The following is a 15,853-nucleotide window of genomic DNA, read 5'->3' on the forward strand; positions in this document are numbered from 1 at the left end:
AGGCTTAGAATGGGTTGCAAATAAGACGTGGATAAATAAGATATAATTGAAACGGGTGACCATGTGGATTTCCTCCCTCTACTAGAGATAGGGAGCTGACATCACACAATGTAACCAAGTGAAGCGACCCCCTTTTTAAGTGGAACTACAGAAAAAAAAATATGAAATCTTTGTGTTTTTGTTTTCTCTCTTGGTTGCCAGGAGAGGTGTTTGACTTCTCTTAAGCTTGCTGGAAAGAAATTCGCTGTCATCCTGTCCAGTTTGTGCTTTCTATCACCTTCTTCTTTTTATATCTGATACCGGTATATACACTAATGAAGACTACCAGTCATTTAAACACATGTGTGATTCTGACTGAGGTGCAAAGGTTTAGGTCTCAACATAAAAGTGTATGAATCAGTGTCCTTAATAAAATGCTCCAGTGCCTTTTGAGATGTTCTTGAGTATCTCACCTTGCTTGCCTCTGCGGTTATGCACAACGGCATAGTGATGTCTACACAGATTTAAAGCTGTTGGATGTCTGGTACAAATGAGTAAAGCCCAGAAATTTACTTTCAAATATATAGACTATACACTGCTATATGATTAATATCCAGTATAATTAATGAACATATATTATGAAATATTAGAGGGTTTTTTTTTTAATCCTGTTGAATAATCTCCTTTCTTTTTAGCTTTTGGCTTTAACAATTCAGCATGAAAAGCCTGATTTGGAAGAGCAGAAGACAAAACTGTTAAAACAAGAAGAAGAAAAGAAAATACAGTTAGCTAAGCTTGAGGAATCTCTTTTGGAGGTGAAATAACTTTACCTCTTTTATATCTCTTAGATCAATAAGGTAGTGTTAATATTGTTATATGTTTGAATGAATATGGTGAAAGTATTGGAATAATGAGTCCTCAGAACTTTTGATTTGAGAAAAGAAAAGCATTATTTGCCTGGGACTCTTGGGAGTGTGGAGTAGATACAATATACGTCTGTCACGGAACTGTACTATTTCAATACATTACACACTGTCAAAGTAAAATGCATGAATTGTTGGGCAAGATACAGGCTGGCTTAGATTGATTAAGAATTTCATTAATTTCAATGCATTAAAAAAGAAAAAAGTTTGTTAAAAATTATGCTATTTCTTTTTCAAATTGAGTTTAAAAAAACCCCACATTTTTAACCTTGTGAATCATGTCAAATGATACTTTCTCAAATTGAGAGGTGATTCTCTATTGTGAAAGGAAAAAAATCTAAAGAAAAATTCCAAGTAGAAAACACAAAGATTTGTTGTGAGAGACGTTTCAAACTTTAAACCTCCACAATTGTTTCTTGTTAGCAACAAACTTCAATATTCTTTATAGTTAACATTTTCCTTTCTGATATTTAAAATTAATATTCCCAATTTTCAGTTTACCTTTTTATTTTAGTGAAAGTAATGATGCTCAGAAACAGTTGCACACCTCTATAAAAGTAGCTTCCAAGGAAGAGGACTGTTTTCTTTTTTTGTTTGCATCTTGTCATGGATTTCACAGAAGCTGTATTTCATGCCCATAGGAATGGATCCTCAAATCCTTCTTCCTTCTAAAATGTCACAGATGAAGGAAATTCACCTGCTGCCTGAAAACCCTCAGGCTGTAGCTGTGTCAGAGAACTTTACAGTATCCAACGCAATGGCCTTGAGCATTAGCTAATGGGTTTTACAGATTCCTCAAAATGTAATAAAGTGAATTTTATTAGAATAGCCATTAATAGCTCAATTCTAGAATTTGGCACATAATTATCTACTGTGATTTGAATTTCCCCATTTACTGTGCTTATTAAACTCCCTATTAAGTCTCAAATACTAAGCTCAAACCTTTTCTAAAACTGTGATGGGGCCGATTTCTTTTACAGCTAGAGGGAAACTTGTTCTCTAGAAAAATTCTGTATTCAAAGTTGATCATTGTTTAGCGTCTTAATGCGTACCAGAAAATGAGAGTTAAGAGATGTAATAAAAAAATGTCCACTTTTTAGAACAGACTTTTTGCGTGATCTTGGAACTCCAAAGTCTTTCACATTTGTCCAGTCTGAATTGTCTGTTGCAAAATTTCAAGTAATTGATGCCTAAGATATCTGCAACAAAAAGTGGCAAACGCTGAGGTTGGTTTCAACTTCAGCATTCTTGCTAGCACTGAAATCAGGATACAAAGAGTATCCCTGAATAAAGGGAAAGACCCTGAATAAAGAAACCTAAAGCTCAGTGGATACCGACAGATGCTACATGGACTTTGTCAACAAAGAAGTCAGTGCTGGAGGTGTTTTAGCTAAATTCAAGTTAATACTAAAGCAAGAATTGCATTCCATCTGAAATACTGTACTGGGTTTCTTCCAAAAGCCTTGGAGTAAAGACATCCATGCTGTGACTTTCTCATAACCCACACCGTGATTTCTTATAGCAAAATCAGACTCCTTGCAAAAGTAGATGATCTTGTCCTAAACTCTTCAACTAGAGAACTAAGTGCACTCTACTGTTCTGGTGAATCTCTGCCTCCAAATATCCCGCAGGTAGTTGCTCAGCTTTTCCAACGCACCAGTTTGTAAGTCTTGTAAATGACCAGTGTGAAACAGTCCATTGCATTTTGCTAAATACTGTGGATTTTACTTAAAATACAGAACACATTCAGAAGAGTAGTATAATAGTCTCCATTCAGTTGAGCGGATCTAAATCTTTGACGCACAGCTCAAAAAACATATTTTCTGGTTGCATTCTGGGTCATTTGCTCATAGATGAGACAAATGCTCGAAGAAAAAAGAATGGTTTTTTACTATATAGTAACTATGTTAATTTTAAAATGTGCTTAATATGGATCCCCAAACCAACTACATTATTCCTTCTGGTTGATCTTCAACGATGTTGGCTTTGAGCTGTATGAAGATGAGGAAAGCTCATGGCTCTTTTTTCCCTTGGCTGTCCTTACGAATCTTGGATATTGAGATATTTTCATGGCATACTGAGTATTAAAAAAAACCAGATAAATCTTTAAATTGACTGTCAAATGTATATCAAACCTATTTAGGTTCCCCTTTCAGCTGAAGCCTGAGAGTAAAAATTAACTGAAAAGAAATCAATTTTGTTTTGTTGTCTGACTAAAAAATTGTTATTGAAGTATATTTACTGAAGATTACTAAAAACCCTTAAATAATAGTGAACCATTCACCTCTTATTAGAAGTGTAATTGTTTGCACTGGAGAACTCAGGGGAAATGTGGGGTAATCTCAAGGATTTTGAAGGAATCTCTGATTGCAAAACTGAAATTGTTCTAATTGTGAATATTCATCTCAGAAATTAGAAGTAAATTGTATAGGGGATATTGGAATGTTTTTGAAGAAAAATTAATTGATGAGTTACTGGTATAGGAAGTCATTACGAGTAGCCAATTTCAGATTAAATTGTTAGCTAAATAGGAGAAAAAATATCCTATTTTGTATTTACCATGGGGATGTTAGTGCATAAGACTCATCTTATAAATCATTCTCAAAAGCCTGCTGATGACTTAAGTTTCAGAACCTGACAATCTGGATTTTTGGAGTTTGTTCTTGGGTTTTATTTTTTACACTTCTTTAAAAAAAATCTCAGTTTTTGGAATAACCACCTGCTTTCTAGTACTCTTGATGTGTTCAGTGATTCAGAATTATGTATAGGTCAGAAAGAATAACAGCTCCCAAAATGGTTACTTTACAGGCTTTTTTTAATGTAACATAGGTGACTTTTTTTTTCTTTTACAGACACTTGCAACATCACAAGGCAATATACTAGAAAATAAGGATCTAATTGAATCTTTGAATCAGACTAAAGCAAGTAGTGCACTCATCCAAGAATCACTTGCTGAATCTCACAGGCTTCAGAGTTTCCTTGATAAGGTAGAAGAATATTCTAATATTTCATTACTGTTTTTTTTCTGCTATAGTCATCTTCTATATGGAAAGGATATATACATCCACAGGAGTATAAGATCAGTAACTTACTAAAATAATTTTTTTGGAGTAAAATATCTTTGGGATATGCAAGTACAGGAAGCATTTTCAGTAATCAGATTCATTTGTTTTACATGCAGTGAATAGCTCTGCAATTTAAAGTCTGCCAGTTTACATTCAAGGAATTTTCCTCAAGGACTTATTGGCAAGTCAAAGATTTTGACTTTATATTTTTGCAGGCTGCTATTGTAAACAGGATGGCTCATATGGATATTCCTACTCAATATATCCCTGCTATTGCAAAAATGTAGATGATTGGTGATGTTATTCACCTGGCATGTTGTTTTTCTAACACACTACGGAGTTTTCCTCTCTGTTTTTATTTGTTTAATTTAAAATTTTCTCTTGAATTCTGGGATATGTTCTGTGGCAGGAAGAGGCCTCAGTGCCCCAGGGATTAATTTTCAAAATGTTCTTCATAATTTCTAGAGTTTTTTGCTAGAGATGTTTTTTGCCAAGTTTTAAATCTAAAGATAGTGCTCAGGTCTTGAGTACATGTCCCTCAATCTGAAGAATCACGGAATCACAGAATCACAGAATGTCAGGGATTGGAAGGGACCTGGAAAGCTCATCCAGTCCAATCCCCCTGCCGGAGCAGGAACACCCAGATGAGGTTACACAGGAAGGTGTCCAGGCGGGTTTTAAATGTCTCCAGAGTAGGAGACTCCACAGCCTCCCTGTGCAGCCTTTTCAGAAAGGATTCGGTTTTCTGCAGCAGATGGAGTCATCTGAATGTTTTTTCGGTGGGATGAGTAAATGTGCAGTGACCAGGAGATGGCAGTAATGTGCTAGTTTTCTATACGTGTACCTCTTTTTTTTCTTTTAATCCCCAGGAGAGGGACGCCTATCTCCCTTTAGCCGAGAGTGCCAGCAAGATGTACTTCATTATCTCTGACTTGTCCAAAATTAATAATATGTACCGATTTAGCCTGGCAGCTTTCCTACGGCTATTCCAAAGGGCTCTGCAAAGCGAGCAGGTATCTTCTCTTCTCCTGAAACTGTGAATGCTGCAGAAGAATCAATCTGCTTTGATCCTTAGAATTTGTTAGTTGCTCTGGACGTTTAATGTGTAATAACTGATGATGCAATATATAAGAAGTAGTGATGCTGAACAGTTGTGCTTTAGATATTCAGAATACATGCACATGGAATTTTAATGAAGTTACATATAAATTATAGAATTGCTGTGCGATCTGCAAAGAAAGTAACTCTTATTTCTGATTTCAGGCTGGTTCTTTTTCTAAGGTGAATTAGGAAAAACAAGGTTGATTATAACTTTCCTGAAGGCTTTATTTAAATAAATTAATGATCTAATCTGCAAATAATGCTAATTCTGTCAACAAAGAGTAGAATAAGAAAAGACCTATATTTCTACAAGGTTCAGTTACCTGAAGAAAGATCAGATCTTTATCTGCTTCTATGCAGTTTGTAAGCATGTGTGCAGCCTGTCTTGTTGAAAATGTGGTTTTCACTTTTCTGTATTCTAATGGCCAGTACATTCTTTTTACTGAAGCATGGTATTGTAGACATATCTCTTGTCACCTCACTCTTTAGATCTAAAAACCCACAATGAGTAATGATGCATTTTCTTTTTATTCAGCATCTCCAAAATTCATCTCTTTTTGTTTCCACTTTAAAAAGACATTCAGCAGCCTTTCATCATGTCACTTTTAGATTCCCCTTTATTCTAGCATCTCTGCTTACAACTTTCCTTCAGCTCCAGTCATTACCAAGAGCATGGTTTTGACTATACGAACTCGCCTGCTTTAAAGTTCTTTACCTGTTCCCCTTTTTCCACAATGTGAGCTTCTAACTTCTTGTTCTTACTTTCACAATCTTTCATGATTTCTTCTCTTTCTGTCTATTACATTAACCTGTTTAAAGCTCAAGTTCTGTTTTTGCTTTCCTTGCTTTCTTCTTTTTTTCCCAAGCTACCTTTTAGACATGGGAAAGGTATTCATCAAATCAGCTTGTGAATTGAAGTTACCCTTCTTTATAAACTTATCTCTTCAAATTCCAGCATGGTAGAAAGGAACTTGTTCCTGATGAATCTCATACTACCTGTTACCTTCCCTACCTTTTGCTTTCTTCTTTTTTTTTTTTTTTCCACCTCTTACTTTATCTTTCAGTTTTCTCCTCCTGTTATAATTATTCTTTTACTCTTCAAGCTTTGGAGGATAGGATATGTTTATAATTTTCTACAATGTTTACGTCGGTTGGGACAAATTTGGCTGGAAGTTTAGTAACTGCACTTAACATCAGCATCCCTATTTAATAACATTATATAGAGTAAGTCAACACATAAGTAATTTTTTACCAAGTGAAAACTATAAGATATCAAGGATATTAATGTTAGAAGGAGAAACTGTTATCTCATTCTGTATGTAATTACCTTGTGTAGAATGTTGTATAATGTTCACAGTCAAAATATTCAAGGCCAGAATATTAATTTCTTAATGCTTCAGTATGAAATTCTCATTACATCATCTACTCGTTGATAGCTGGAGCTGAGTTCAATAATATGTTTTTGGAACTAGTAAGAGTCACATGGAGTTCAGATTATTTGTGTCAATCTGGTGAAATTTATAGGATACATAAAAAGATTTTTACTTCCACATGAATTTTTGAAATCCAGACTTTCTTTTTAGGATTCAAGTAATACTGAGGAAAGAATCAAGCTGCTTATTGGTTCATTGAAACATACAGTGTATGAATATGTTTGTCGTTGCTTGTTTAAGGTAAGATTGTATTTTTTATGGCTTTTATACAATGCACTGAGTTTGTAAGTATTCTTGCTGCAACAACACTTGATTTACTTCAAATAAGCAGTATTGTGTCAGTACATATGTAAAACATGCAAAGAATACACCTGCTATATTAAACATGCAAAATGAGGACTAAAAATTAGGATATGGCAGAATAAAGATTGCTTATGTACATTTCTCCACAAAGCAGGTTTCTAATGGACAAGACTTTTCTCAGTGTAGTTTGCTTTCTGTTCTCTCATATTCATTTTTTGGCCCATCATCTCTGCGTCACTCTGGCTTCAAAGCCAGTCCCAAGCTTCACAGTCTCCTGAGGACTCTTATGCTGTTCATTCTTACATCTAGCACTTGTTGATGATGAGTGTTTAACCTGGCTTTGATAACAAAGTTTTGTGTGATTAATTTTTTGCTTTGTTTTTTTAAAAGGAAACAAAAACCATATTGTAATATTCTCCTTTCTCATTTCACTTTCTGCCCCAAATCTCTACCTGCCTGCTTGTTTGTTTCTGTCTGTTCCCCTGTTCCTCCCTATAATGTTTTTAATGCATTTCTTGTTTACTCTGTATTTGAATCAGGTGGCTTTTCTCTTCTTGCTTTCATGATGAAAACCTGGCATAGATATGCTTTTCACTTTCAACTTATATTTTTATTTTCACATGGAATGGTCATAACGGGAGGTGATTGTCTCGCAGTACCAGGCTGAAGAATGCATAGTACGTCTGCATAGATGATTTGAGCAGTAGTAAGAATCATGAAAGTCTGGAGTGTGACCTCTGAAAAAGGAGAGATCTTGGAAAATTTTACACCTCCGCTCCCAGCCCCCAATCTGGCAACCCTGTGTTGAGGGCACAGAGGTACCAGTTATTTCTAAGGATTTTGGCTTATTGAAGTACAGGTAGATTCTCCTGAAAGAGAATCTCATAAGATTTGATATCTGTGTTTGAAGTCATGAGTCTGTGAAGCCTTCCAATAAGTCATCACATCTTTTGAATATTGGAAAACAACTATTCTTACCTAATATATATCAGAAAAGAAGTAAGATTTCAAAAGCAAGGCACAGATATGAGATTTCTAGTAGGAAGGTTTTTCACTGTGACTGAGCAGACTGGGGTTTAAAAAATACTGAAAGTGGAAGTGTTACTGTGCAGCTTCAGATTAGTGTTCCATCCGACTTACAGTACTGTGTTCTTGTAGTGGAGAGGACAAATAAGCTCCTCACACCATCAGTACTCCACCACTAATTCTACCTTTTGTCCATGGAAATGGACTACTGGAGCACTGAGACTTTACTAGTGTCTTCATAAATGGTATAGCTGATACAAGAAAATAATCTAAAAGACGTGTAGATGTGCCTCTTAGGGACAGGGTTTAGTGGGACTTGGTCAGTGTTAGGTTAATGGTTGGACTTGATGATCTTAAAGGTCTTTTCCAGCCTAAATTATTCTCTGTTTCTATTATAAGTTTATACCTTTTTGAGCATGTTGGAATTGGGAAGGATAGTTTTGTTTGTCTAGCTGTGCTTAATATTTATGTTTGTGTGTACGTAGACTTCATCTATACTAGTAAGTGAAGTGGTGCCAAGAAATTCTCCTGAGCTCTGGAACCGGCCCACCTGTACTGTTAATTTGTCAAAATAGTTGCTGTCATAGGCTTTACCTGAGCCAGGTAGGATTCTTCCAAACAATTCCCATTCAAGTTTTGGATACTGAATCATCCAGGGACCATTGTAGTAGGCAATTTGCCTTTGGATTTGCTATCAGATCTTGTCTGAGAGAATGCAATAGTTGAATGCTGTGGATTTCAACCATTCCATGGCAGTTTTTGTAAGTGTCGTATGATGTTCATGGATGTATTTTATTTATCAATACAAACAGAACTTTAATGCTTTGCACAGTTTGATCCTGATTCCTATTTGGGGCCTGTTTGCCCTCCACTAGTACCACTGTAACAACACCAGTAGTAAATATGTGCAAAAATAAAATATAATGTCCTTGATTTGCTTTAATTGTATCCTTGGGGATACTTTGTACCATATGGTTTTCTAATTGAAATAATTAATAAAGTGGAACTATTTAAAACAGCAAAGAAGAACTTTATGTATCAGTATCCATAGAGATACAGATTATGCCAAGAACTTGTGTGGCTACCATTGTGTGTTTCTGCAGTTTCTCAAATCAAGTTTAAAGCTGCTGTGGCTCATACGAATCAAATTATATAAAGCCTCTTGATTGTTTCTAAGGTCAGTCATTCCAATGGCATTTAAAACCAGTAAGGTTATGATCTCTGAGTCACATATGTCAGTCAACTTTAGTCAGTCAACTCTAATTTTGGAACCTAATCCCTAGGTAGATTATTAAATAATAATTTCTATTATTCAAAATACTGATGCAGATGCAGTTGAAGTTATTTTTACTGAACATGAGAAAACTTCCCAAAGGTGATGAACATCTTGAACATCCTTACTCCATGTTTTTGTTCTAGGTTGTTCTTATATGTGTCTGTTTCTGAGCTAATGTGTCAGGCGTGTAAAAAGGCATCTGTATGAGAAAACAGTAGTAATAAAAAGAAAACAAAAATAATTTGGCCTTCATGTAATTTTTTTCTCAAAAACATGGACATTGGAGATAAGAAAGCCATTATTATTCAAACAGTTCATTGTGTACCTTATAATGTGTACATATTTCCTAAAATATGCTTCCTCATATGCAGTCCTCTCTCTTCTGAAAAGTCCTAGGCAATTAATTTTCCAGTAGTGTTCTTGGTAATTTAATGTTCTTCAGAATGGTAATTCTCTGAAGGTGAAAACAATCAGGCTGTCATTTTGAGGTACACATAAGTCATGGGTGTGGGAAACCACAGCATGGAAATTTCAAACAGCACTCTTTAGAAGTCAGGAATAGAACAGATTTCTGTAGGAGTGCACGTGTGTTGTGTTTATCAGCTGGTTGAGACGTCTGTGCTTTGCAGGCTTAACTAGATCCAACACATCATTGGTTTTTCTTCTATTCCCTTTCACTTGTACTTTCACTTTTAGCGGTTTCACCTTCTTGAGTGGAAGAGGTACCAGCGTCCTTATGCTTACTTAGAATTCTAATGAAAGAAAATATGTGTATATCTTGTATTGTCTGGTAAGATCCATCTTCCATATTACAGCCATACTTTGAAAATTAGAGGCCTCAATCTGAGGTCAGAGTTCCCCTGATTTTTCCAGAGTACCAGCTTCTAATTTTTCACATTGACTTCGTTACCTTTCTAGCACAGCTTTAGTAAAACACATCTATGAATATTTCTGTGTATGGACATAGGAATCCCAATTTAAACAAGCCAATATTATTTTCAAAAATATTGACTTGAATGTTTGCATGGTTTATTCTATGGCTTCAGTAAATGGTTATTCATGGTTTATTGCTCCATTGCTCAGAGACTGGTTCAAATTCAAGTGATGCAACAGACCTAGGAAACAAGTCAGAAGGTTACAGTTGTTCGTCTTTTTTTTTTTTTTAATTAAAAATATTTTTCAAAAGTTTGCTGTAAGAGCGCAAGCATTTCCTATGCACTGTTTAAAAAATGGATTCTGTTTAATGTGATCGCTTTATTACAAGTACCTGTTATTTTTTCTTCTCCCCTTGAATTTAGATGTACTTAAATACAGTGTTGGGGTTAGTGTTTCTAAGTTGCAGAGGTATGTATTATTTTGAATTAAGATATGTGCTATTAAGTCACTGCTGTGGAATTAGAGGTGTTTTATTAATGAAATTTTGTTACTTATAAAAAAAAAGCAGAAAGGTGACTTCTGATGATCATATAAATACATTTTTACTGCTTTCATTTCAGGCAGATCAGCTAATGTTTGCTTTACATTTTGTACGAGGAATGCACCCTGAACTTTTTCAAGAGAATGTAAGTGCTAGGGGAGAAAATCCCCAACTTAAACTTAATATGAAGAGTAAATGAATAGTTAAAAAGATCTGTCAGTGTCAGACTTCGGATTTTATGTTTATATGCTACTATTTTTCTATAGTTACTTTTGGATGCCAACATTATATTTTTTAGGTTCAAAGTGAAGATTACCATGAGAAGGGCAGGTAAATGGTGGCCTTTTAAATAGGGGTCTGAAAAAGAGGTTTGTGGAGGGTTCTTGCTGTTTTTTTTCAGGCGCTCTATCAGTGTTTCCCACCACCATGTGGCTAGACATTGATCCATCCTTCCAGTTAAGTACAGACATTCCTTTGTAAGTAAAGAGATGGATACACAACTGTTTCACTGTGACCAAGGGTTGCTTGCGCATTGTGCCTTGGTATTGAAATGCAGAAAAAGAGTGCAAGACCGAGGCAGAAATGAAGTGAAAATCTGTTTCTGCAACCTGCAGTTGAAGACTAAACAGAAGGTGAAGTAATGAAGTTATGATGTTATCTCTTTTGTGCATTTCAACCATTGATTCTTCAGTGCCCAAGAAATCTCTGGAGTAGTGATCATTAATGTCCTCATTTGCAACAGTGTCTTCGAGAGTGCACTGTACAAAGAGTGTTCTTCTTGTATGTTGCTCTCTGGCTACATAAGTATTGGATTCTTTGCACCATACTGGTGCATTCCAGGACTCATCCTGGAATGGTTTATATTTTTGATAGAATAGTGGGATGCAGTTGATATAGGTTCAAACCACATTTAATAAAAAATGGCTATCCATTCAGTTTTCAGGCAAGTCCTGCATTATTAGCATATTCACAAAAAATTGATAGATGTCTTGTGACATTTTTGACATTGATGAATGAGGCCTAATATGGACATGCCTTATTTGTGGGGAATTTACCTGTTGTTTAGAGACTATCCATTGCCCAACAAAACTGCAGCAGAACTGATGTACTGCTAACCCTTATTTCCATAGGGCAGCACATCTCTGTAAGAGCATGTTTTCCTCTTTGGGTGTTAGGTAATGCTTTTGCCTAACGTGGATGTTCATAGTGAACTTACATGTTTCTGGTAAAATGGTGCTTTTAGTGGTGATAGAATTGCTAACTAAAATTTAAACACCTGTTAAAATTCATCTGAGCAGGTTAACCTAGACTGTCTTTGTAGGAAATGGTAAAAAATGACTCGTCAAAGAAGTGATTAGTTTAACCATAAATAAATTTTGTAAAATAGGTCAGATGGATTACTGCTAAAATTGTTTACTTCTCTCCATTGCCCTTACAGGCAGACTAGACTAGCCGGCTGAAATGTAGATGCCAAAGTTATAGTTGTCTAAAGTGTAGTGAAATTAATCCTGTAAAGTCTGCCTGCAGTAAAACAGTATGTAAAATTGACTCAATACAGTTGCTTAAACATGAGTGATTACCATGAGCCAAGACACATTTAATTTTCTAAAATACCTACATGGAATGGAGAGACAATTTTCTGTACTAGAAGCTGGAGACCAGTAGGAGTATGAAATGGTAGTAGATGTCAGTTTGCTATAGGAGACTCCATTGTAGGGTGAAAGGTAAAAATAATCCATTTGAAGGAAGTACGGGAGCTTAATTATATGACAGGTATGGGTTTAAGGTACAAGGTTTAAGAAAGGATGGTTCAAAATTCTTGATGTTATGAATACCATGTAGTTTCATTGCAGACATGGATTGACCAACTGAAATCCCACCGTCTTTCAGCAATGGAGTTGCCTGATAAAAATAACTCAAATTAATCTTGTTGGTAGAGATATACCCTGGCTACTCTTAATTAGCAGAACATCCCTAATACATCTTTAATATTTATTTTCAACTTCTCAAAATATCTTGCTTTATCTTTCTAGTCCTTGAGTCTATAAAGTCACAAAAGCAGCAACTTGCAGATAGTTTTCTAAGTTAAAGCCTGGCTGCCTAGGTTTCTGACATACTATTTGTAAGTACTGCTTTATGTGTTGGTTGCTATTGTTTAGCATGCATTTCCGTCAGCTACTAGAGCTCTTAACCAGCTGAATCTAGGTTATATAGAATGCACATTACTACAGTATTTGAATACTCAAGAATTCAAACAAGCAAATAATTTCAATAATTCTTTTACTTCTCTGAGAAGTAGAAGTTGTTTTAACTAAATTGTTAAGAGCACTTGTGCAAAATTGAGGAAAATGAAGCTGAAGTGGTTATTATTTTAAAGATATTTCCTTGAAAGATTTTAATGTGATCAGGCTAGAAGTCACTTATTATGCTGCTAGAGAATGTGGTATTCTAAGTTCCTATCGCAAAAGAGTTCAGCCTTCTGCACTTCTGAATTTTTTGCATACTGATGAGAAACGTTATGCTACAACTTCAATGTTATAATATAGATGCCATGGCTTTTAGTAGAGACAAGGTCTTTCTGAATCAATATGTGTAGACATTTCAGAGGTAGTTTTTCAAGTCTCTACATAATATACTTCTGCTTTTCTTCATAAAAATATTACATGATTTCTGGTTTTAAAACTACAGAGCTTTCATGTAATTTTCTGTGCACAAGCATTTTCCTTGTAATTGAGAGAGGATCATCCATCAGTTTATAATTGAAAGAGAGAGTTGTTTCAAGGCTCAGCTACACTGATGAATGCAAAAAGCTATGTTGTGGTCTGTATCAGAGGAGTATTAATTGTTTGACTTTTTCATTTGGAATGTTACTATTTTCTTTAACAATTAAAAAAAATTTCTTTATCATGTAATTATAGATACTGATTATGTAAAATTTAAATACTCTGTTGTTTTAGTATATTTCTACCACCTCCAAATACAGGGTTATGTCATTTCTAATATGTTTTTAAGTACTTATCTAATCTGTCTTAAAATTATTAAAAGCTTGGATACAAATACAAATCTTCGATACAAATACCAAGTCTAAAAGTTTTAATCATAGATAAATTCAAGTTACATTTCCCCTTTCTTAAGGCAACAAAAGTATTCACAACGCCAATCTATTATATTAATTATTCCTCTTGTTCTAAGAACTGCATCTTTTGGATACTGTATCATGAACCCATATTGAAACATGGATCCTGTGGTTATCTGCTCTGTGTGCACTGCTGATTCCCTGCCAGGCAGCGAGTGTGTCTCTGCCAGCCAAGTGTGTTACTTCTTGCCTCTCTGTAGTTTGATGCCCTGGGTGTGAGCTGTGGGTGCTGAGAGAAGACAGGGCGTGTAAAGCACTGTGGGCACTTGGCTTGGGTTCCACAAAAGGAATGACATCGTGGTAGTATAACCTGGAGATTTAAAAATACCTTCCAACTCTTTCAGAATTTAGGCTTTGTTCATCTTCCTGTTTTGCCTACATGTTATTCTTAAAGATGACTTGTGACTTATTTGAATTATTTATTTCCTCTAGGAATGGGAGACATTTACAGGTGTGATCATTGGAGATACCATAAGAAAATCAGTAAGATACATGAATTTGTGTATTTTGAAATAAGAAACATTTACTTGAACTGTGAAATGTAAAGGTTGTATTTTTACTCTGTTGTTTGATTATTGTATTCATACATGGAAGGAACAAATAACTTCTCACATAGAAATATAAATATTATAAAACATTTTGAACATGGCAACTCGTTTTCTAATTTGCATAACATTATTTCTTTCTTGCCTTTTTTTTTTCCCTTCTGTTACCAGTATCGCAAATTGGTGTTTTTTTTTTTTTTTTTGGTTTTTTGAGAAGGTTTTAAGCTCACTTCTGTAACTAAAATCAGTGTTTCTGAATCTTTCTTTCTCCCAGAATCATATGAGTGATACTTCTTGTATGGATTGATGGGATTGTGTACACACTTTGCTAATTTTACATGCTTTTTTTCCTCAGCTTTGCATGCTTTTTTCTCCTCACCTGGAGATGTATTTATGCATATTCCCAGGTGACAAGGGCTAGCTTAAGAAGCTTCTGTTCCATGTCTGACCAGTCATACTGTATTTTGCTATTTGTCCCTCAATTCTATTGGATCCGTATACTCTTAAAATAACCTTCCAGTAGAGAAAGAAGTTAAACTTTCCCTAGTCTGATCTATTATAGCCCTTCTTTGAACCAATTATTTTGACAGAAGTTTTGAAAGGTGTTTTTCAGGAGACATGAGCCCAGTCAGGAATCATGATCTCAGTCTTTCCCTCTTCTTTTGCAAATCTCTTCTTTCATTCAGGGTCAGCGTAGTTCATTTCAATCAGGCTTAGCTGCAGTTTTCATTATTCCCAATTAAGTGGCAAGTCACATAAAACACAGTGTGTTACTCAGATTTTCTTACTTAGGCTGCTGGTTGCTAGAAAGTTGTTAAATTCTCAGCTTCTGTAGCCCTCAGACGATTCTACAGGTTTTGCATTTCAGTGTGAACTAGAAGTCCCTCTTCATCTGTGTAGTCTTTATAATTCAGTGAAATGTCAGTGAATTTGATGACTGTCAAGTATTTTCTGACAGCAGGTCATTTTCAAGCTATGTGAGATCTGATTCTATGATGGAATTTAATACTAATCCTACCTCTACCCCACCTAACACATAGGTTTTGGAGAGATTGTGGACATACATGATTCAACCCCAATTCTAACTGGAATATATATTGCAGACCCATCTCAAGTTTATTCCTGGAATTGCTTTTGAGTTTCCTACTTTTGTTCCTTCTCAGACTTATTAACAGACTTATTTCCTTCCCAGATTTATTAACTCAAGCTTTCATTTTTACTGCTGAACCTTAAGATTACTCTTGAAGTTGCTCAGTGGTTGAGAGATACATTTCCATACAGTAACTGTCAGACTGGTTAATGGGCACTGTAAGATTTTTTTTATAAAAAAATGATATGGTGAATACAGTAATTCCACTGGAGCTTAAGCTCTGTTGTTCATCCTTGGAATTTCCTTCATCCCCAGCATCTAAGGAGCAGAAAAATAGAGCTGTGGCCACACTTTACAAGTGCAGAGATGTTCAGAACTGATGCTTTGCCTAGTGAATTATCTCAGAATTGCCCTTTGTGTGAAGAGCCATCCTCTTCATGACTGTGAATATGTCCAATGGAGTTATTTTTTGAAGTCAGGATATTATACATATGCACTTGGATCACTTGTTTTTAATGGAAAAGAAACTGCTTAAAGTTGAACTTGTCATACAGATACT

At 35.2% G+C, this 15,853-nt stretch overlaps 1 protein-coding gene across 3 annotated transcripts in view; it reads left to right on the top strand.

Annotated features, from left to right (window-relative positions):
- Positions 1-15,853, top strand: part of DYNC2H1 (dynein cytoplasmic 2 heavy chain 1) — a 163,734-nt gene that overhangs the window by 69,693 nt on the left and 78,188 nt on the right. For all 3 annotated transcript variants that reach the window (XR_011737257.1, XM_065831939.2, XM_071803664.1), the window contains exons 67-72: positions 675-794; positions 3,755-3,889; positions 4,837-4,980; positions 6,652-6,741; positions 10,603-10,668; positions 14,092-14,142. Coding sequence is in view for 2 of the 3 variants with exons in the window: in XM_065831939.2 (XP_065688011.2) it covers positions 675-794; positions 3,755-3,889; positions 4,837-4,980; positions 6,652-6,741; positions 10,603-10,668; positions 14,092-14,142 (606 nt within the window). In the remaining variant the exon portion in view is untranslated. The remainder of the gene's footprint in view (positions 1-674; positions 795-3,754; positions 3,890-4,836; positions 4,981-6,651; positions 6,742-10,602; positions 10,669-14,091; positions 14,143-15,853) is intronic.

The sequence above is a fragment of the Patagioenas fasciata genome, chromosome 1, assembly GCF_037038585.1.
Source record: "Patagioenas fasciata isolate bPatFas1 chromosome 1, bPatFas1.hap1, whole genome shotgun sequence".
NCBI classification, from domain to species: Eukaryota; Metazoa; Chordata; class Aves; order Columbiformes; family Columbidae; genus Patagioenas; species Patagioenas fasciata.